At 34.8% G+C, this 21,988-nt stretch overlaps 1 protein-coding gene across 9 annotated transcripts; it reads right to left on the bottom strand.

Moving 5' to 3' along the window:
- Window positions 1-40: 40 nt before the first annotated feature.
- Window positions 41-19,275, bottom strand: LOC108566824 (heterogeneous nuclear ribonucleoprotein 27C). Of its 9 annotated transcripts, none has more exons than XM_017926894.1 (8): window positions 18,090-18,139; window positions 16,385-16,588; window positions 16,074-16,264; window positions 15,638-15,720; window positions 14,969-15,317; window positions 13,100-13,177; window positions 12,212-12,475; window positions 44-436 (listed from the first exon to the last, which is right to left on the bottom strand). In XM_017926894.1, exons 1-8 carry the CDS (start codon window positions 18,137-18,139, stop codon window positions 300-302), a joined length of 1,356 nt encoding a protein of 451 aa, XP_017782383.1. In that variant the 3' UTR covers window positions 44-299. The 9 variants fall into 9 exon arrangements, with proteins under 9 accessions (XP_017782450.1, XP_017782383.1, XP_017782392.1 ...); XM_017926903.1 differs by lacking the exon at window positions 18,090-18,139 and adding an exon at window positions 19,168-19,275 and having other exon boundaries at window positions 45-436; XM_017926912.1 differs by lacking the exon at window positions 18,090-18,139 and adding an exon at window positions 17,408-17,670 and having other exon boundaries at window positions 45-436.
- Window positions 19,276-21,988: the final 2,713 nt, after the last annotated feature.

Here is a 21,988-nt window from a genome sequence, read left to right as displayed (position 1 = left end):
GTAAAACAATGAAGAAAAGAAACAAGAGTGGTCTTTGGATAAACAAAATAATTCAACAGTAGTTATAATAATAATAAAAATATGTGGGGAGAGACGTGGAGAATACTTAATACATAACTTAACATTAACAAAAATAATAAAGAACAATAATATTAAAATATTAGTCCAAGTCGACAAGAACAATACCCTGTGTGCATTTGTTTATCTTTCTCTCTATCTCTATCTGTCACATATATGCTTGGGGTGGGGAGCGGGGGGGTGGAAAGGGTTTGTTTGGGGGGTGTGATGTGGTTGGAATTTTATCTCTTGTAGGGATGATACTGCTGTTGGTTCGCATTATAGCCGCCGGCACCACCTCCGCTGCTAGAGCCGCCCCCGCCCCTCTGGCGTCTGCCGCCACTGTACGAATCTCCTGCGGCCGCCGAGAAATCGCCTCCTACAGAAGAGAGAGACAGAGAGATTCACAGGTTTTCAAAAAAAAAATTAAAAATAAAACAAAATACGGACAAATAAAACAAGAACATTGCAAAACACGTAACTATGGCGACGAGAAAAGAAGAAAAGAAGCGTTGAAAAGAGGAAGACAGTTGCGACAATTCGTTACGATTTGCACCGAAAAACGTAACATTTATAACAATTGAAAGGAGGATCGAAGGTGCGGATTGGTTGTTGGGTCGTATCAAAGAATAAATAAATAAATATCGAAGTCTACGAAAATGCTAAACGTTCAAATCTTTTTTATTGTTGGTAAAAAAATAATTAACAAGAATCAATTAAACTCAATCACTTCGTCCTTTATTGCGAAATATATACTATCAGGGAAAAGAAATAATAAAAAATAAGAGAAGAATATATATGTATCATCTCACCTTTGTTTTCGTTACATATATATATATATATAATTTCTTTAGAGTCTTAAATTAATCCACGACTAAGCTAAGACTTAATCTAAATTTATAATATATTTATTTGTCTAGATTTACGCCTAATAAAAGGTAAGTGGACTTAACGAGAATTGCAACGATTCGCCTAAACTGAAACAAAAGATAAATAAAAAAAACGTTGCCAGGTTACGTCACGTCAAAAATATAACAACAACAAACAATACAAGGTAAATCTAGGCGGCCTATGACATAAACCAAACCCACCCACCCCCCAAGAATGAACGTACAAGAGTACAAAGTGAGAAAATGCATTAATTACGAACTAAATTAACTTAAGCTGAAATTAAAATCAGTTGAAAACTTAACGTAATATTTATATATATAAAAAAAATAGAACACAAAAGACTTAAAACTTAAAAAAACAATTTACAGATGACAAAATTAGAAAAAAAATAAAAAAACTATAGTGTCTTAGATACAAATCAATTAAAAGTATTTAACTTGAGTAAACTTAAATCGTAATTAAAGTAACGTTTCTCTTGCAAAACTACAGGTTAAAACTACTTATATAATGTTGGTGAATAAAAAAAAGTACAAACAGCAAAGCAGAGAGAGTCTTGTGAACATCGGATGAATGGATAGAAATGGTGGTGATGTGGCTTTTTATTTTATTCAGTGCGTTAGTAAATATGTTATGGAAACAAAAGCTACATCTTACCTACCACCACCAACGAAATATTATAATATGTTAAGAATCGGAAACAAAATGAAACTACTATGGACGAATGAGATCTCTAAACCAATGAAATACGACCGACAATAAACAAAGCGATACAAGTAAATAAACATCACAAGCAAAGACGACAAAAAAAAAGGAGGCGGACCTCGAAAGATGAACGTCGATTGGTGGGGTTCGGGTTATAGTTTTTGTTTTCGTTTGCGGATGGGTCGGATCTGCTTTTCGCGAATGGCGGATCGTCACTATTTGACGTCGCCTTCTTACCTTTTCTTCTCTTTCGATTGTTTTGTTGTTGTTTGTTTTTGGGTTTGTTGATTCGGTTAACTCTCCCTTGTTGCTATGGAACGTGGTATATTGTTGTTGTTGTTGGTTAGTGTGAATGAATGAATGAATAAATAAAAGCTCTCACATAGATGTTTTCAAATTCCATTGTATTATTATCATCAATCATCATCATATATATTATTTTTTCTTCTTCTTCTTCTTCTGTATTCATTTATTATTTTTCAAAAAATTGGCAAAAATTTCATATATATATATTTTTTTTCATCTTCATTTTTTTTTTCTCAATAATATTTTTTATCCATCATCATCATCATTATACTAACTAAACTAAATCTATCATATTATATCTATATATATTTATAGTCATATATATATATTAATTTTTTTTTCTGTTAATGTTAGATATTTTATATATTGATAATAGGTACATGTTATTATTATTATTATAAGTTTATTAAGAATTAGTCAATTTGCAAAGATCCTTTTTGTTGTATCATCTATATCAATCATCATCATTATTATTATATCATTTTTATTCATATAATATATATATATGTATTTATAAATATTTGTATTTTTTTTTTAATAAACCTCTTTTTCTCTCTTATCGATCAATTAATTAACAAATCCACACTTTCTATATTATGCGCACTAAAACTCTACTACGAAACCCTACAAATATATTATATATATATATATGTTAAAACCTTACTAATTTCCTCATTTCTCTGTCTGTTGCCATGTATTAGAACCTTATCTATATATTATACATAATCAGCTTCAATAGTATTATAATAGATAAATAGTTGCATGGTAGTAATAATAGATAGTTGTATCTTATATAAGTTGCTATGACTACCCCATAAAATGCACTACAAACTCATTATTACATAAACACGTATGCACATATTATTATATACTAGATGAATGGTTACTATGGTAATCATTATTGAAACAAAGGCAGATACGTGTGTATACACGCGCGTGCCAATTACTATTATATATAGATATATATATATGTGTGTGTGAGTTTTAAATATATTTGTGTAATATAACAATTAGTCTCCTCTACGTGTAGAACAATATTTATATATAGTAATAATTATTATTATTAATTTTTTTTTGTTAATATTTCCTTAAAAATCGTCTCCATCCAAGAACCAAAATGTGCCTAATTCAATCAGAGTATGGAATTTCATTTGTTCTCATTCCTTCTTTCAATTGTTTAAAAAAAAATGATCGAAAAACAAAACAGAAATCAATATAGATTTAGAACACAGACAAAATGAGTCTCCTCTCCCATGCATCGAATCTGCATATATATATTTTTTTTTAACAATCGTAATATTAATAAATAAGCCTAGCACAACAATTCACCGCACATGAAATAATAATAATAAAGAAATTTCAAAAAAAAAGTAGAAGAACGAAAATGGCGCCCTAACAACAACAACTTTTCACATTGTAATAATCATCATCATCACTAATGGCAACGACAAAAACATAAAATAATAAACAATGCACACATGTGTACGAAATATATATACACACACACCGCGACGACGCCTACTCGTAAAACTGTAATCATCGATTATTTCTTATTATGTTATTTTCTTTTTACTCGCTGGTCTTTAAGTCTAAATATTATACACACTCTGCAATAATACAATAATTACTAATCATCATTTAGCACACTGCGCCATCGTTTTACACTTAACTTAATACATCGTAATAATACAACTATAATTATAATTAATTAATTGATTGATTGATTGATTCATTAAATAATCGGGTTCGGTCTTGAGCAAACAAATTACTATATTTATATCTTCTTTTCTTTCACATTTAAACTAATCCGTCTCGTCTTTTATCTGTAAATATATTTAATATAAATTTATTCGAAATCTCTTACTCTTTTTTTTTGCTTTTTCTCTCAATTTAGTTTTTAGTTAACATTATAAATCTATTATTAATTAATTAAGTAATTAGTTAATTCCTGGATACATAACTCCCCTTCTTTTTGCTTATTAATTGGTTCATCTTTAGTTACGCGAAATCTATCATTAGTTAATCATCACATGTTTGTAGAGTCTTATTAACCCCTCCCCCCCCAACAAACAAAAAACCAGACAAACAAAACAAATCTAATTAATGCACGGTTGAATAACATTGAATGAATGAATGAATAAATACATTTACAATTATACGACGACGATCGTTAATTAGATTCGTACGAGTGTGTTACAAAACTGTATATTATTAGTAGTTAAACTAGTTAATGCACTGTACATCAGTCGAAAAAGTAGAGCACTAGAGTTTAAGAGGACGAACAAACAATGAAAATAAAAAAAACGCGAAACGATACACAAACGAAATCTTACGTCCATTACTATTATTACTAATTATTAAATTTTTCTTTGCTCGTTTCAATTACACTAAATTAAATTATATATAGAATTATTATCATGTTTGTGTTTCTCCTTCGATTAATTAATAAATAATTAAAGTTAATTTTACTTTTTATCAACGGAAACAAACAAACAAACAGAAACTGTAAAATGTTTATCAACTTTAGGTCTCTGCATCTCTCTTAATTTAATCCACATTATTAGGTGTATTAAGTCTAAGTAGTAGGTAGTGGTGGTACAGCTTTCGTCATCAAACATCATCATCATCATCAATCGGTAAACATCACGAATCAAACAAATTTAGCTAAACCAATGTAACAATGCTTATATGTAATTAATCTAAACAACACTACGAAAATAATGAATAGAAAAAAACAAACAAACAAACAAACTAAACAGGTGTATATAGAAATATCGTATGTGTGTGTATGTCGAGTATTCCTAAAATCGCATATTCCAAGTTTGCACTACCTCTTTTGTTTTGTTGTTGTTTGTTTATAATTATATAAATTGATATTCAAGAACGGAAAACAAATGACGGAAACAAAAATAAATAGTAAAATTTCATCAAACAAACAAACACCCCCCGTGTGCAATAAAATAATGTTTCCAAGGCAAATTACATAAACTAAAAACAAAAAAGGGAGCGAAACGCTCGTTGGTATTGTTTTTTTCTTTTCGTTCTCATCGTGTCTTCCACGGATCCATCTGTTCGGTTCGGAAAAATGTAGAAGGCCGTGATTTCTGTTTCTTTTATTGTTTGCGTTTTTTGTTTCTTTTGCTTTTCGTTTGTTTTTTTTTTAGTTTCTTGTCTATTTGGAAGATAGGTAAAGCAGTTTTCGCTTAGCATCTACAAAGAACGTTCATGGAAAAAGAGAGAAACAAAATAAACATCATCGAATTAGAGAAGAGAAGTGCGCGTTTCAAATTTGCAGTCGTTAGTCAAAGCAAAGTAAAAATAAGCGATGCAAACAAACTGATCTCAATTCGGTCGGTCGATTAATTGAAATCACTTCGCTGCGATTGGTTAACTCTGAAGAAGTTTACTAAATTATACAAAAAAAAAAGAAGCAGCCCCAATTCTTGTTACCCAACCCAAAGAAATAATAATAATAATAACTATATTAATAAATGAATTTGAAAATATAATTTTGATTGATCGAAATCGATTAACCTTTGCCGCTGTCAACGATTTGAAGGTTAGCAACGAATTCGAAACTAATTTTGATTGTTTCATCTTAATTTGATTTTAACAGAGTGGAAATTAGGTTACGTCGAAACGAGTATAACCTAACCTCTACCCGTACGCGGCAGCACATAATTGTTTCTCTTTTTGTTTGTTTGTTGTTTTGTTTGCAGATTAGCAACTTTTTCGCTTGGCAACAGAAAAAACTTTAACGTTGCCAAAGAAACGAATGGTAGTATTGCGTTTCATTTCAAATGAAAAAAAAAAGAAGAAATAAACAAGCAACATTCACTGTATTCGTGTATGAATATGTGTGTGTGTATGTACGTTAATTGAAATAAGCCTACTTTGCTATGATTGATCATCATCATAAAAAACATATTTAAGGTGAATAGTGTTGAAAAAAAAAATATATATGAAGAAACAAAACAATAATCTAATATATATATATATATAGCTATTAATTGTAATATTATCAATTAGTTAGTGTTAATTAATCCTAGAAATTACGCGCTATGAGGTCAGAAATTGCAATTGCCAGGTTCTCCTTTTTTCTCTCTCTCTCGTTAAAAAACGACTATTAATTTAATTGATCAAGTAATCAAAAGAAAACAAATGTTTAAAAAAAAAACAAAAAAAAATATGTAATATGTGTATATATATATAGAAAACAAAAGAGAAGAATAAAACACTACAGTTTAAAATAAAACACACAATTCACCCTAAATACTAAACAGAAACAATAATTATAATCTAGCGCTATATTAATTAATTAATTTACGTGTATGTATATAATTATTTTAGTTGTTTTTTTTTTTCAAAAAAGATAAGGCAACACTGCTATTTATATATATAATAATAATAACTACATATGTGATATCCTAGCTTTGTTTCCAGAAAACAACACATCCTATCAGTGTATATATATATATAGATCTTTTGTTTCATATAATAATAATAATAATAATAAATCTTGTATCATTGTTTTGTTTTCATTCATTATCTTCACATATAATTAATAAATCTCTCCGCAATTTCGCCGAATCTAGTGAACTAAAAGTAAAGTACAGTAATAATTAGAACAGTCGATCAAGGTGAGAGTGGTGTTTCCTCACTCGATTACAAATCATTACTACTAGCTTCATTCAAACATTTTCATTTGAATCTTATTACATTACATTATAATATTTCCTGATAAAATTTCTTTAAATATACTTGCTTTTTTCTCTTAATCTCCTCATTACTTGCAATATTATATAAACTATTAATAATAATATAAATTTTTACTAATCGTGTTGTCTTTGTTTTGTTGTTTAGAATGGAAATATGGGAGGAGGCGGGAATACTGGGCGTGTCCTTACTTTATGATGGGGAGGAGTGGTCTTTATTCATTGGTTCGTCGAAGAAGCCATTACAGTTTGAAAAAACAAAAGAGACAAAACAACAATGACAATGCGATCTCTCCCTCTTTTGTTTCAGAATGTCGTCTTTACTTAACTTTGATGGAAAAGTGGAGAAACAAGAGGATATTCGGGGTAAGTAAATTTACGGACGCCTAAGACCTATTATTTGTACCAAGAGACATTTACACTTAACCACTAAGAAAACACAAGTACAATTATTCAACAACAATTCGTCTACACACACACAACTGTGGCATCTCTCGTCTTTTTGTTTTCTCTTCCCACTTCGGAAAAGTTGAAAATGCGATGAACGAGAAAGAGATAGGAAAGGAAGGAAGGGAGATGGGAGAAGAAAATGAGAGAAAAAAAAACACTATATTTTTTTTTTGATCAATTGTTTTTTTTTTGTTGTTGTTTTTGCATAAAGAGGAAAGATCAGAATTGAATTAAAAAATAATAATAATAGAAATCGAAATTTAAAAAATAAAATAATCAAACAAACAGAAGAAAACACAGTAAACAACATAGGGTAAAAATAAAACAAAAAAAACGCAGCAAACGCTCTTTTTGGATCAAGAGACAATGGCTCCAAATTAAAAAAAAAATGAATTGATTTAAAATTGTATAAATAATTATCCAGGGTTAATTGATTAATTTTAATAATATTAATAGTTTTTTTTTCTATTCTTTCATATAATAATAATAATCATAATATTAGATCGGAAAACATTGTGAACGGAAAACGACGTCAGACTTCGAGACAGAAGATCAATCATTCAAATCTTAAGAAGAGTAGTTGTTTGGTTTTTAAATTATATAGTTTACAGTTTAAAAAAAAAACAAAACAAAACCGTTCAAAAAGTATATAAGATATTTATATATATATATATATTTTAAGTAATAATTAATCGTTAAATCTCATTAGCTAATAAAAATTTGCCCCTCTCTCTCTCTCTCTCTTTAACACTACATATTATTCGCTTTTGTTTTATTTTTCTCTTCTTCGTCTTCTTCTCAGTGATTTCGGTGTATGTATATATATATATGTATATAATTATTTATTTATTATGGATGTACAATTAATTAAATTTCGTTATCAACTCCGTAAATAGTCAGTACTTTGGATTCGCTTTTCGCGAATCCAATCTCCTAAGTTACAAACAAACAAACAAAAGAATAGATATATATATATAAAAATTGTTTTACAGTATTATTATTATTAATTATAATTTAAACGTAGTAATTAAAATAATCGAATTTATTGCGCCCGAGCCCCTTCTTTTTATGTTTTCTCCTCATTCCCAATCACGTAGGTTTTGCTTATCTTTAACTCTCTTTTCATCCCTCTCTCTCTATCGTTTGTCTCTCTAAGTTTAAAGTGTGCTCTGCTTGTTTCCCGGTTGCCAAGAAACGAGGCACGTTAAATTATTAATTTAAACAAAACAAAATAAAAAAAAATGACGATATATAAATATAATTGGCTTTGAAGTTTCCACCTCTTCTTAATCTTCTTATTAAATGTTTCTTATATGCGAGATCACAACCAGTTCATAAAGTTTTTTTTTCTTTAAATTTTAAATTAAATTAAGGTATATAATATATTATACTATATATATATATAGGTATAGAGGAGACGTGTTTACAGCAGTAATAATAATAATAATAGTAGTAGTAGTAGTTAAATTACGTTACAGTATACTTAACACTAGGCAACAATATCATTTAAAGTTACACTTAGTTTTACACGGAGAGGAACACAAAACAAAACAAAAATAATAATAATAGTAGTCGTAAAACAATGGAATCGGGGGATAGCCACTATAAATTAAGTCTATACACACGCACACTCGATCAACATTTTCGAGTGGCATTTCTTTTATTTTCATTTAAATTTACGTTTTGCGAGAGAAGCAATCAGTAAACCTATACACGACACCCACTTTCCAAAAAATGAAAACAAAAAGAGAGAAGAAAAGCGCATTTCTAAATTAATAATTAAAATTACAAATGATTTTAAAATCCAGAGAGGAGGAAAAATTAATCGTTAAAAATCTCCCCCAATCACCAACGATTATTTAACGATCGGGTTGCTGCGAGGAGACGGATGAGAAAAAGCAGAAGGCGGCGACGCGAAAGACGATAGAGCAGAACGAATGAACGACGACGACGACGATCGGCGGAAGAGGATATAAATGCGACGACGAATCGAGAGTGAAATAGAGAAGAAAAAATAAACGACGGCGGCGGCGAGAGCACACTAAAGGACATTATCTATCTATTCATATAACAATAATTGGCCTAATTTGTTTTAATTTTCCCTTAAATTTGCAAATAGATAAATCAATTGCATCTACCTACTAACACTACTTATTGCAGTGTATGTATGTACAATTTTCCATCTAAATAAAATTACCTACTACTTTATCGATTAAGGAATAATTACTTCTTAAACAAACAAACAAAAAAGAAGAGAAAGAGAGAAAAATAAACACCTAATAATTAACAATAATAGTTGCGGGGGCGGCAATTGGAGACAATAATATTAATTAATTAAACAAACAAAAAAAAAGAGAGACTAGAGACTTGATGCAGTAGTGTGTAATAATAATAATAATTATATATATATATAATAGTGAATCGTTTACAATTTATCGTTTTCCTTCAAAACAAAGAAAAAACGAAACAAAATATAAATTACTTAAATGCTCAAAATATGATACACTTGTAAAATGGAGTCGAAAATAAAAATTATTACAAATGTTACTTAATTTAAAATTAAAAACTGAACCTATCTACAGATAGAGGAGGTCAGAGTCAGTTACAGTTGAGTTGCGTTTAAGATATCTTAATTTTAACAATTTCCTATTAATCTTAGTGAATCACATTTTTTTCTTTTCTCTAAAGTTACTTAATTAGATAACATTTAATTATATAGTCCGTGCGCCGTGCTATTTTTGTTTTTTTCCTTCTTTTCTCTTTCCTTCCTTCCTTCCACCAATCGCAATCATCGAAACAAACAAAATACCAAACAAAAGAAGAATATAAAGTACCGCCGCTCTGCGTCAGATCATCTGCGACAGCGCCGCCTACTCCGACCGAACTTATCATCATCAACAATTATCATTATAAATATATTATTAATATAATGTATTAACACACACGCACACACACTCTTCGCTTGCTTTTAGTTTTTTTTTCGCTCGCTCGCTCGTTCCCTTCTCTTCATCGTATTATTGAGGTAATTTAGCTTCTTATCAAATATATTTATATATATATGTATGTATGTATTGTATTACTTTAAATATATACTTTTTAACAAATTGAGCGGGTGCTTAAAAATAGTCAACATATGTTTGTTTCTCTGATCTGTCTGGCGGGCTCTGCGCGCGCGTTTTCTATCCAAAATGTTCGTGTTTTCAGAAAATTGCAAAACCATAATATGAAATCTATATATATATATAATAATTAATTAATTATATAGTAATAATATATATATATGTGTATGATATAATTATTACATGTATATATATATAAAGTATTGATTAAATTAAATATATATATAATAAAAGTATAATAATGATAATAATAATAATTCCAATAATTATTATTATTATTACATATATATATACGTTTGTGTAAAATTCTATATATGTAGATGTACATAAACATAATTAATCAAGATAGAAAATAGAAAACAAAACAATAAGAAAAAAAATAATTAAAATAAAAAAGGAGAGAATATATGTATGTATGTATAAATGTATATTAATTAAAATAAAATTAAAAAACAAAAAGTAATTGAAGAGAAACAGAGTTAAAAATATGGGAGGATGTGTTTTGCTGAGGATGGAGGAGGAGGGACAAATAATGCAGAACTATTCGCATTCTTTCAATTAAACTTCTTTCTTTCTTTTTTTTTACCAGTTGTAGTAGTAGTAGCAACAAAGTTGGTGGAGTGAAATATTAGAGAAAGAGAGAAAAAGGAGGAGAGACACAGCAGGAAGAAAAAAAAACGTAAAAGGGGAGTTTTGTTAGTTTGGAGGCGACGAAGAAATTACATAATTAAAAAAGAGAAACTAATAACTTTCATTATTATTATTACAAGACGAGGTTGTTTGGTTTGATGGGAGGCGGGGGCGGCGGAGGAGTAGGAGGAGGATGATCGAAACGATTTGTTGATTGGTCGATGAATGTGTGCTGGTACTGGTGGTAATTGTTTTTGTGGGGGTGCAGAGGATGGATATTATTATTATATTTTCGACATCTGAATCATCATTTATATAATGGTATGCAAACGTTTGTGTTTTTTTCCGCTTAATCAATCAATTGTGAATTGAACAAAATTATAAAAAAGAAAATAATAATTATATATAAAATCGGTTTGTAGTCTGTCTGTAGTCTATAGATATATAGTATAGTAATAATATGTTTAAACTTAAATTTAAAAAAAAAGTTTTGCCTTTCGCTAAATGATACTCGTATGGGGGTTTGGGTGGATTGGGTGGGCGGTCTTGGCTGTCGGTGGTTGTTACGTGTGTGGTGTTTATGTGTTTATGCGTGCGAAGAGACGGGCGTTGTTGACGTGCTTTTGTTTGCGCGTCCGTCCGTCTAATCGTAAAAACTCGCTGCGACGACAGCGGTGCCGCCTCCGGTGCCGGCTCCTCCCTTCACGTCAATCAGGCCAATATGTTTCCAACTGTTACAACATACACCCACATTACTCAAATTACCGAATTGATGGTACCGGTGGTGGTGATGGTACTGCTGCTGCTGCTGCTGCCGCTGGTGGTGGTTAGCGAGATTTTGTTGTTGACGAGGACGACGTTGATTGTGATGATGACGATTATTGACGACGACGATACTGTTGTTGTTGCTGCTAACGATGATGATGTTACCACCACCGTTCAGTTGTTGATGTTGCAGAGGATGGAAACCGATCGCGAGGAACGGATGCGGCAGCTGCTGCTTCATAGAGATGCCGCCGCCGCCGCCGCAGCCGTTACCGTCGTCCACTACCGTCGTGTGAAACGGCAGCAGAGTCCCGCCGCACGCACCAACGCCACCTTCGTCGTCATCGCAACCACCGTCGCCGCTGACGCCGACGCATCCACCACTTCTACTACCACCACCACCACCTTCACCTACATTATTGCTGTTGTTGTTATTATTATTTCTACTGCCGCTGCTGATGCTGCTGTTGCTGCTTTTTTTTTTAATTATGTTTGCGACTACTACGGTACTATGATTATCGAAAGAAGGTTGTCAAGAACTGGGCCACTCTTTAAAATCATTGAAATGTTTTGCACCTGAGTTTTGTGCTGCCTGCTGTTGCTGTTGGGACGTGTAACTTCCTACTTGGGATCCTGCATCGCTGCCGTAGGAACGAGGCGGGGCTCCGTATGCTCCACCCGCGTCGCCCGAGTACGATCCGTACGCAGCGTAGTTGGAGTAATCGGAGGCGGACGGCGGTGGCTTCGAGTTAGCAGCATTCGAATTTTGGGGGGCGTTGGGCGTGGCGGGACCGCCTGGTCCTGACTGCTGACGGGTGTAAAGATCGCCAGCGATGTACCCTATATTTGCACAACACATCAAACACCGAATCGATTAATTTTCTAACAATAAGCTTCCTTACTTCCTTCCTTGCTTCCTCCAAACACACACACAGAAACATACAATTTATTAAAAATGTATACATATATATATATCAACCATGCATATATGTATACTACAATTAAATATGGTATACATACATGTATGCAATGTACAGATGTGAGCACATATATATGTATATATAGATATGTACACACACGAAGCCGAAGAAGTAGAACAACGAACGAACGAACGATCGTGCTGCTGCAAAGTAGTAACAGCAACAAACAACAACAACAACAGTTCAACGTCATCATCGTCGCCATCACCATCACCCCTTTCTCTCACTCTATTTCTTTCTTACTCCTTCGATGGAATCACATCCTTCCTCCTATCTCTCTCTCTCTCTGTTTCTCACCCCGGTTGTCGTAGTCGCTCGCCGCTCGCGTTCCTCTCCCTCCCACTACACGCGTGTACATTTATTTATTTATTCATTTTCTTTTTCTCCCTTCTTCCTCTCTCTCTCACTCTCTATCTCTATTTATCTTTTAACTATCTATCTTTCTCTCCCTCTCTCCCAATGCAATGCACATTTATCTACACACCTGATGGGGCCGTCGACTGATTATTTTGCGGCATGTTCCAACTGTTCCAGCTGGCTGTTCCGCTTCCGGTGCCCGGACCTACAACAACATCCAAAAAACACACCACCATTGTATTCCACGAAAATTGTTCTCCTCCTCCTCCGTCATCCCAATATATAAATAAATATATATTTATGCAGACACACACACAATCCCACCAAATTTCATCACATCAACATTACCGCCGCCGGTGATGATGATGTGGAGATCCAACATCACCATCTCTATCAGTCAGTCAGCAAAACGACGACTACGACAAGAAGGGCGACGGCGCACCGAACCGAAATATTACATTTCCGCCGGAAACTCCACAATCATCATGAGTACAACAGAAACAAAACAAACAAACAAAACAAAAAACACGTAATTTACATCATTAATTATGACACGTTAGGATACGTTAAAATATATAATTAATAAAACGCCTCCGATGCTCCAAAGACTTATAATAGCACAGCAATTAATAGTTCTTCTCCTCAGAGTAGATAGAGAAGGGCGGAGGAATGGATAGAGTGAATATTGTCATCCCGATGAACCTCAAAATCTCATTCATTGTGACAACAATATTCTGTGGTGCAGGTGGTGGTAGGGTGGGTATTTTCTTAATAATTGAAACCCCTCCCTTAGAAAGATAGAGGAGGGTAGTTTCAGTTATCTTGAACGGGTAATGTAGTGTGTACTCGGGAGAATGAATAAATGAGAAAAATGGATGAATGAAATTGCAGAATAGTTGCGTCGCTTCGTAAAATCAGTCTGCGACACAATATTACAATCGTTTATTATTAATTAATTAACACGGTTTTTTTCTCACTTTCACTTTATCTTAGCAAAAAAAATTAAAATCAAAACAATCAAACACATGAACAAATACTTCAACCTCAACACATGAGAATGACAGAGAGAGAGAGAGAGTGCGAGAAAGATAAATATTTCCTATCATCTTAAAAATACTGAGCAAAAATCATTTTGCAAGAAACATTAAATAAATGATTAAATTTACTATACACACACACAAGTAAGTGTTGATTTGAACAGCATGTTATACAGAGAGAAAGATAGAGTGACTATGAAATATATCATGAAGACAACGACAATAATCTACAAGTTACGATTACGTATATCTGTCTGCACACATACACTAAACAAAATTAATAATATATCAATAATATACATCAGTCATATAGGTAGGTTATAGAAGTTGTGTAAAGCACATGATCAAACTACTGTTGACCAATCATAACTTGTAAATTGTTGTGTGGTAGTGGTGAAATGTGAATGAACCATCCAATATATTATTAGTACACATGAAGTGTATGTGCTGCATGTATGTATGGTGAATAGCATTATGTACTTTCAGTGTGCATAAACTTTATTATACTGTATACTACAAGTCTTTAAAACAAACGGGCGTTCGATTCGTTTAAAAGAAGAAAATAGGGGTGAGGAGGCGAGAGAGATATGCATGTGAGTCGTTTTAATTATACTGAATAGCAACTTGTGTTTGAACATACTATCAGTGGCCAAAACAACCCCCCGTTATAAGGTGTTAATATAGGCTCGTCAGTCTACATGGACGCGCACATAATATACGCGCATCCACGCTTTTCCTTTTTATTGACGAGCCACGTTGAAACCATGAAGAAAGGGGAACGGGGCGCGGGAGGACTTGCTGATGATTATTGTAAACATATGAATTTTCCGTTGCTGTTGTAGTTGTTGTTGTAGCAGTAGTAGTAGTAGTAGGTAATAGCAGGTAGTAGACAGTGTAGAGTAGTGGTAGTAGTATGCACATCAATCTACACGATTATAAAATTTATAAATGCAAATTACCGTAAGATCCGTATCCCTGCTGCTGCGGCGGACCTCCATAATTGTTGCCCCATTGCGGGGGCGGACCTTGCGGTGCCGGTGGAGCACCCCAGCCCTGGTAGGAGCCGGGACCGCTCGGCGTTCCGTAACCGGCATAGCTCTGCTGCTGAGGCGAAGTGCCCCAGCCTTGATAGCTCTGGATCATGTTGGGTCCCATGTGGGCGCCCATGTTCATCGGCGGACCGCCCATCTGACCGTTAGGGCCCTGCATAATGCCCAACGGTGCTTGAGGTGGACCCCATGCGGAACCCGGATCGTTCATCTTGGCACCGCCGGATCCGTCGCGGGGTTCCGCCTTCTTGATCTCAACCTACAAACGAATCCAAACCATGAATATAGACAGACAGATAATAAATAATATCAATGCAATAGCAGCAACAGCAGCAGCTACACACATCCATAAAATAAAGACCATGATTTGTCTTTGAATGCAACGAAAACAATAAAAATAAATAAACAGACTTGACCCAATTGCGGTCGCAATGTCGTTGCAAAACCGTATGTCGAGAGAGCAGGAAAAACGAGACGACATCTATAGCCGCCGCTTCTTGTTTTTTCCATAAACAAATCGTATCGAAAATGCGAGATTGCACTCACGCAAATAATAACATAATTCAAAGATGTACACACCTGCTTCCCATTCAGGTTCACGAAGTGTTCAGATACACACCGATCCACTGCCTCCTCATCTTCAAACGACAAGAAACCAAATCCTAAAACAGAAATGCACACAAAATGTTTACCAACTTTGTTCAACAATAAAGAGAATCGATAATAATAATAAAAGAAATGTGGTGAATTTGTTTGAATCAATTATATCCAACCGACTGGAAACGACGATAAAACAGATTAATTCCAGCTACCTGACACTACTTTCACTTATTATATTCGATGCATGCAGCGAGAGCAGCTATGATTCATAGATTCAATACCCGTTCGTATATTCCACGTAATCACAACAATAATAATAATAAAGTTAATATTTCCTCGTTTTTTGTTGTTCACGGCAAATGGCGGCAGGCAGCCATTAACAACAATATCAACAACAAGAACAATAATAAATTACCTCTGGATTTTTTCTTCTCCTGGTCGTACATGATAACGACCTCCATCACTTTTCCGAACCGCATGAAGTACGTCCTCAGGTCGGTTTCGGTCACGTTGGACGGCAGTCCACCCAGGAACACCTTCGGGTAACCGCCTCCTTTCTTCGGCTTCTGCAGGGTGCGTGGATTACACGGCTTAGGGTCAATAGTGCTGCAATTGATAATAATAATAATAATATCAATACATATGAATGTAATGTAATGAAGTTTGAAAGAGAAAGTTGTTGCTCAGGTAACAACAATATTTTAAACTTAGTATTAATTTACGTACCGTCCATCTAATGTATGAGGACCGTTTTGTAAGACTACGGTTACGTTATTGGGGTCGGCGAAGGTGACGAATCCGAAGCCGCGGGACCTTCCGGACTCGGCGTTCTTCATCACCACACAATCGATAACCTCTCCGTATCGTTGGAAGTACCGGCTAAGGTTGTCTTGGGAGGTCTCCCATGACAGACCGCCAACAAACAATTTTCTGTAAAAACAAACAAAAAGAAAACATACATATTAATACATTGTTCTGTTATGCATCTTCAAAACATGAAACACATTTAATATAAATCTATATTTGCAAATCAGATGGTAATCCAAAGACAAAGATATTTCATTCTTTAGGAAAACCTGTAGTCGATTTCTGCAATGAGAACAGAACATGCTCGGGCATCTGGTCAAATTATTTACTTCATATGGTCATAGAAAGGTGAGCTTCAGGTATGCTTAAAATAAGAGGAAATGCCTTAGAATAATAGTGATAAAAATGAGTATCACAACATGAACATGCCCTGGTGAACGGGCAAGAAGTAAACAAAAAAAACTTGACAGGCAGCAATTACTCGACTGCACTTGCAGTTGTCGAAATGCAAGTGATATCAAATGAAGAAACTACACAGTAAAACTATATAGGTACATCATCGATACAAATGACAATTTATAGATATAAAATAAAATGTAAACCTAGAAATGAAAACAAAGAAAAAGAAAAACAACATGGTGGAGTGTGTTTGTGTGTATATACAAGAGAGAGCGAGCGAGCGAGTGATGGCGCAGGGGGGAAACCAAGAAAGGGGGATATAACGTTCTAAGGTTCTTTGATCTAGGCTGGCTTGGGGTCGGTGAACGCAAGCCGGTTATATTGACATTATATATATATATATATCTACACACACATACACACACAATCTCTCTCTTACGTGCACACACGCACATATGCATGCATATATATATATACACATACACACATATACATTCGGAAAGAGTAACTACGTGTATACAAAAGAAAAAGAAATACACGTACACGGATTGCATCGGAAATTGTTATTGTTCCATATGTATGGATGTGCTGTTCTTTTTTTCGGGGCAGCAGCGACGACGGGGCGAGAGAAAAGTAGAGAAGACACCAAAAAGAGAAAAAAGGAAAATGGCCGAGTCTTATGTAAATAACAATGGTGGCCGTGAATGTGCAAAACTACATATGTAGCACGCTCATAAAACATGGTCTGCTCTCATCCATCGCTACGTACGATTTATGTGTGTGTGTGTGTCTATGCGTGTGACCCAAAAAAAAATCTTACGTGTCGCATTTATATAATTAGAGGGGCAACACACACACATACACACACAGAGAGAAAAACGGAATAGGATCTGCGGCGGCGGCGGTGGCGTCGTCGAAGGAGGACATGGGCCCCCGCAGAGCTTCCAACGCCACCGCACGGCGGCAACGAAGACGACGCCGATTGTTGCAATGTGCGGCGGAGGCAGCGATGTTTTTCATTGTAAATGATGATGTGATGATGACGATTTGTAGATGATGCACCACAAATAATACACGCACGCACGAACATACGAAAAGGGGCGCAAACACACGTACACACACACAGTCGCATCACACTTTTGATGGATGTAATAAACAAATGATAGAATAATAATAATTATAATAATTATTATTAATAATAATAAAATGTGTTTGTAATAAATACCCTTTCTCGTCGTCATCCATTTCTTGCTTTGGAATTCGCAACATTCGCATGCTAGGCCCGGCGAGCCCCCCTCAAAAACTAGCGTGAAGAGAAGAACACCGAGAAACGGGGATTTCGTGTTACCCAAAAACTTGAACTTCCGAAGAGAGAGAGAGAGAGAGTGGTATGGAGGGAGGGAGGTAGAGAAAACGAACGCGCGCGAGCAGTGGAGGAGGGGGCGTCGGCGATGATTACGATGATGTGAAGCAGCAGCAGCGGCAGCGGAGGTGGCGCCGGTGACGGCGCGGTGGTGATGGTGGGGAAACGGTTGGTAGCTTTTGAGGTTTCACATACGCGCACAAGACGACCGATTCTTTGGGGGAAAAAAAATAACACCAGGCAAACACGGTGGCAGGAACACCACAACAACAATAATAATAAAAAAAAAAGTTACTGGTCGAGGGGAGAAACAAAAACAGATCGAAAACCGCGCGGCGGTCACGTTTCAGAGGTTATGATATATTGTTATGCCTTTCTTTTGCCTTTTTTCACTGGTAGCAGCAGCGTTTGCGTAGATGATGATGTTGATGCGTGATCATCGACGTATACTACTAACTACGTGCATCACACGCATACGGCATATGTAAATAATGTACACGCGATGATAACAGACACGAAGTACAAATGCTACCAAACTACAATGGCCGACTTCCGTCCGTCCGTCAAAAAGAGCATATTACAGCGGGGGGGAAAGACGGGGACGGATATGGCGCGAGCGTCAGATCGAGCAAGATGGAAAATATATATGTGTACGAATGCGCGCGACAACCATTCAAACACAGAGTGCGTGTATGAGTGAGAGAGCAGCGCGAGATTTAGGCGCCACCGTCTGTCACTTGCCGAAGCCCGAAAACCTCTTTCCGTCCGTCCGTCAGCCGAAAACAACAACAACGACGACGACGAAGAGATGTCACGATTTGTTCGGACGAAAGCGGGAAACGAAAATATACACGTCAAAAATATTGCAAATAAAGAAAAATAAATGAAAAATAAATAAAGATAAAATATATGATCGCCAACGCGTTTCAGCAACACTTACCCGTATTCGTATTCTTCCATCTTAACTTCTAAGTCCTAACACTAAACTTAAAATTACTATTAAATCTAAACGTTAAGAACTATACTAATTAACAACTACGGTAGGAATACACACTCTCGGTCATGACATGCCTGGGGTGGGGAGCGGCGACGGCGCAAACTTTTACTCGGCGTTGCCAACACACGATAACAAAAACAACATTCAACAACGCATGCAGCGCCATCAGACGACAGCTCACCCAATAATAATCATCACAATCATCATCATCCAACTCGTCAATGATGATGATGATCATCATTATCAAACGCGGAAATTTTCCATAGGCGCGACGTTGCCGCCGCGCGACGCGGAAATGATAATCCAATTGTTTTCGTTTCATTTTAAAATGGCAATCATTTCATTACGTCCATTCAAACAGATTAAACGTGATTCAATCCAAGCGAAATCTTAACTAGAGATTGCACAGTGAAGTTAATAAAAAAAACATCAATTAAACATGAATCATCGGCGTAGTTAAATTACACCTTCAAATGTGTTGTGATGAACACAGACAACAATAGAAATCCGCAAATCGATCAAAGCAAAAGCAAAAGCAAAGCAATTAATTAAATTAAACTAATGAGATTTTCCAGCATCGCATTTTTACACTTAGACTTTCTCTTTTGTTTATTTCCGCAATTCCAATTGCCAACATTCTACTTTTCTATAACTAAACTCAAGACTTACAAATTCTGGTGATTTAATAACTATTCTGCTAAATATTATTGATTTGGTAATTTAAAAAAAAACAACATCGCAAAAATGTTCATGAATGCAAACGATAAACTGCGAACGATTAAAGGAAGGAGCGAACCTGTTTTGCAATTTTAGAGTGTGAATATAGGCAACACAAGTAACGCATGGTAGTTTTTACTTGAACCGAAGTGAACTCAAATTTACGTAAACAGTATAAGCTAAATGAGAAAGGCGGTGGAAGGAAGAATATGAAAAAAACTCACAATATGAAAGTCTAACATTTTAAATTTATATCTTTGACGTATGCAGTTTTTTTTTATTTCAGTCCATGTGTGTGTGTGTGTGTGTATAAATTAAGAAAGTCGACGTTGATGTGACAAATGTTAATGTCATTAAATCAATCAAAATAATGACTAAGATTAGTCGACTTATGGACGTTTCAATGTAAAAGACACCGGTATTTCCCTAAAAACCGTTCTCTGATTCATCTGCAGCCAAGTTTTAGCGCTCGCATATTAATAATTTTCATAAACCGTTTAATAACAATAATAATGATGATTGATAATAATAGTTTCGGTTTTGTATATTGGAAATTCCGTTTCGAACACTCTGGCGGTTTCGGCTCAACAATTAAAACATTATTTAGTTAGAAAATACTGATTATTGCATTGTTCGAGTGAAGAGTGAAAATCGATTCGATTCAACGAAACGCACCGAACGGAAATTTCCAAAAAAAAAAAAAATATGTTTTCAAGTCATTAGCGACGAATTAATTACTTGCTGATTATTAACGTCAAATAGAGATTCGCAAATTACCATTTAACTGTTACATAATTGCCGTATTTAAAACTACCAATTGCATAATGGAAAGAAAGATAAATGAAAAACGATCATATTTTTTGTTTTGCATCGAGTCCTTCGATTCTCGATCGGAATTTTCCTAACGGCCTACCGAGAGACATGCATATTCATCGTACATATTCTATATTTATAATACTTAAGGATGGCTTTAAAAAAGTACGAGGCATTTACTTCTGAATAAGAAAAACACGTTTAATTTCCAACTGATTATGCATGCATTTCAGTGTACTAATTCAAAGTCTTTAGCAATAACAGAAGAAATACATCAGCGTTTCTAATAACAAGTGTAACGAGTGTTTTCTATATTTGTTGTGTTTATCAAGTATTTTACTAATCACTAAAGATATAGATTTTAGAATGTGTGCTAAATCTAAATTTCACTTGAGGATTTGTTGTGTCGAAGGGTCCTAAAATTATATTGTATTTGTTGCATTTCGAACAAAAATTTTAATTAAATAATAAATATAATAACATAAACGTAATTAGAGAAGAATAAAACTATAAAAAGTAAATAAATAATTGCGCGCACTTTGTTTTTTTCGAGACTTTGCGGATTTCTACCTTCGTTTTTTGAAATTCCTTTTTTTTTGTTGTTGGAAGGAACAAAAGAAAGAATGCGATGGAAAAAGAAGGGAAAACGGTCGGAAGAGAGGGTCACGTTTTTCTCGGAAAGGTTTGTGCAGCAATTACGTCTGTTTTCCGTTTCTTTTTTTTTCGTTGTTGCTTTTTCGAAAGTCCAGTCTTCAGGTAATAATTGTAAACAGAGAAGATCTTTTGTTGTGTTGTTGCTACATACCCTCCGCTCTTCGGACCGGTTTTTCTTTTTTTTTTTTTGCTCTTTTGTCTCTCTTTCTCTGCATGCGTGTCTCAATGTTTTTTCTTTCTTTCTCTCGTTGTACGAACATAGATGGCGGCTTTGGGGGGATGATTATGATGATGACGGTGGCGTTGCGCCTCTCTAATCGTCCCACACGGAGCATCGTCCCAGCCGGCTCATCTGCACCCCTGAAACAATGAATGAGAAGAAGGCAATGAATTTGAATTGTTTCGCGTGCAATTGTTTTGCATTGTGACGTACTCTTTCCGCAGCGGGTGGCGCACGACAACCTCGCGTGATTGTAGTAGGTGACGTTGTCGTCGCCGCAGACAGGGTTGTACTGATTCGTCGTTTGGCAGGCGTCCTCGCAGGGGGTGCGAGCTGTTCCCATACCCGGCACCGCCACCG

The sequence above is a fragment of the Nicrophorus vespilloides genome, unplaced genomic scaffold (assembly GCF_001412225.1).
Source record: "Nicrophorus vespilloides isolate i.1.1-1 unplaced genomic scaffold, Nicve_v1.0, whole genome shotgun sequence".
Lineage (NCBI taxonomy): Eukaryota > Metazoa > Arthropoda > Insecta > Coleoptera > Silphidae > Nicrophorus > Nicrophorus vespilloides.
This window is presented reverse-complemented; position numbering and strand designations above follow the sequence as displayed.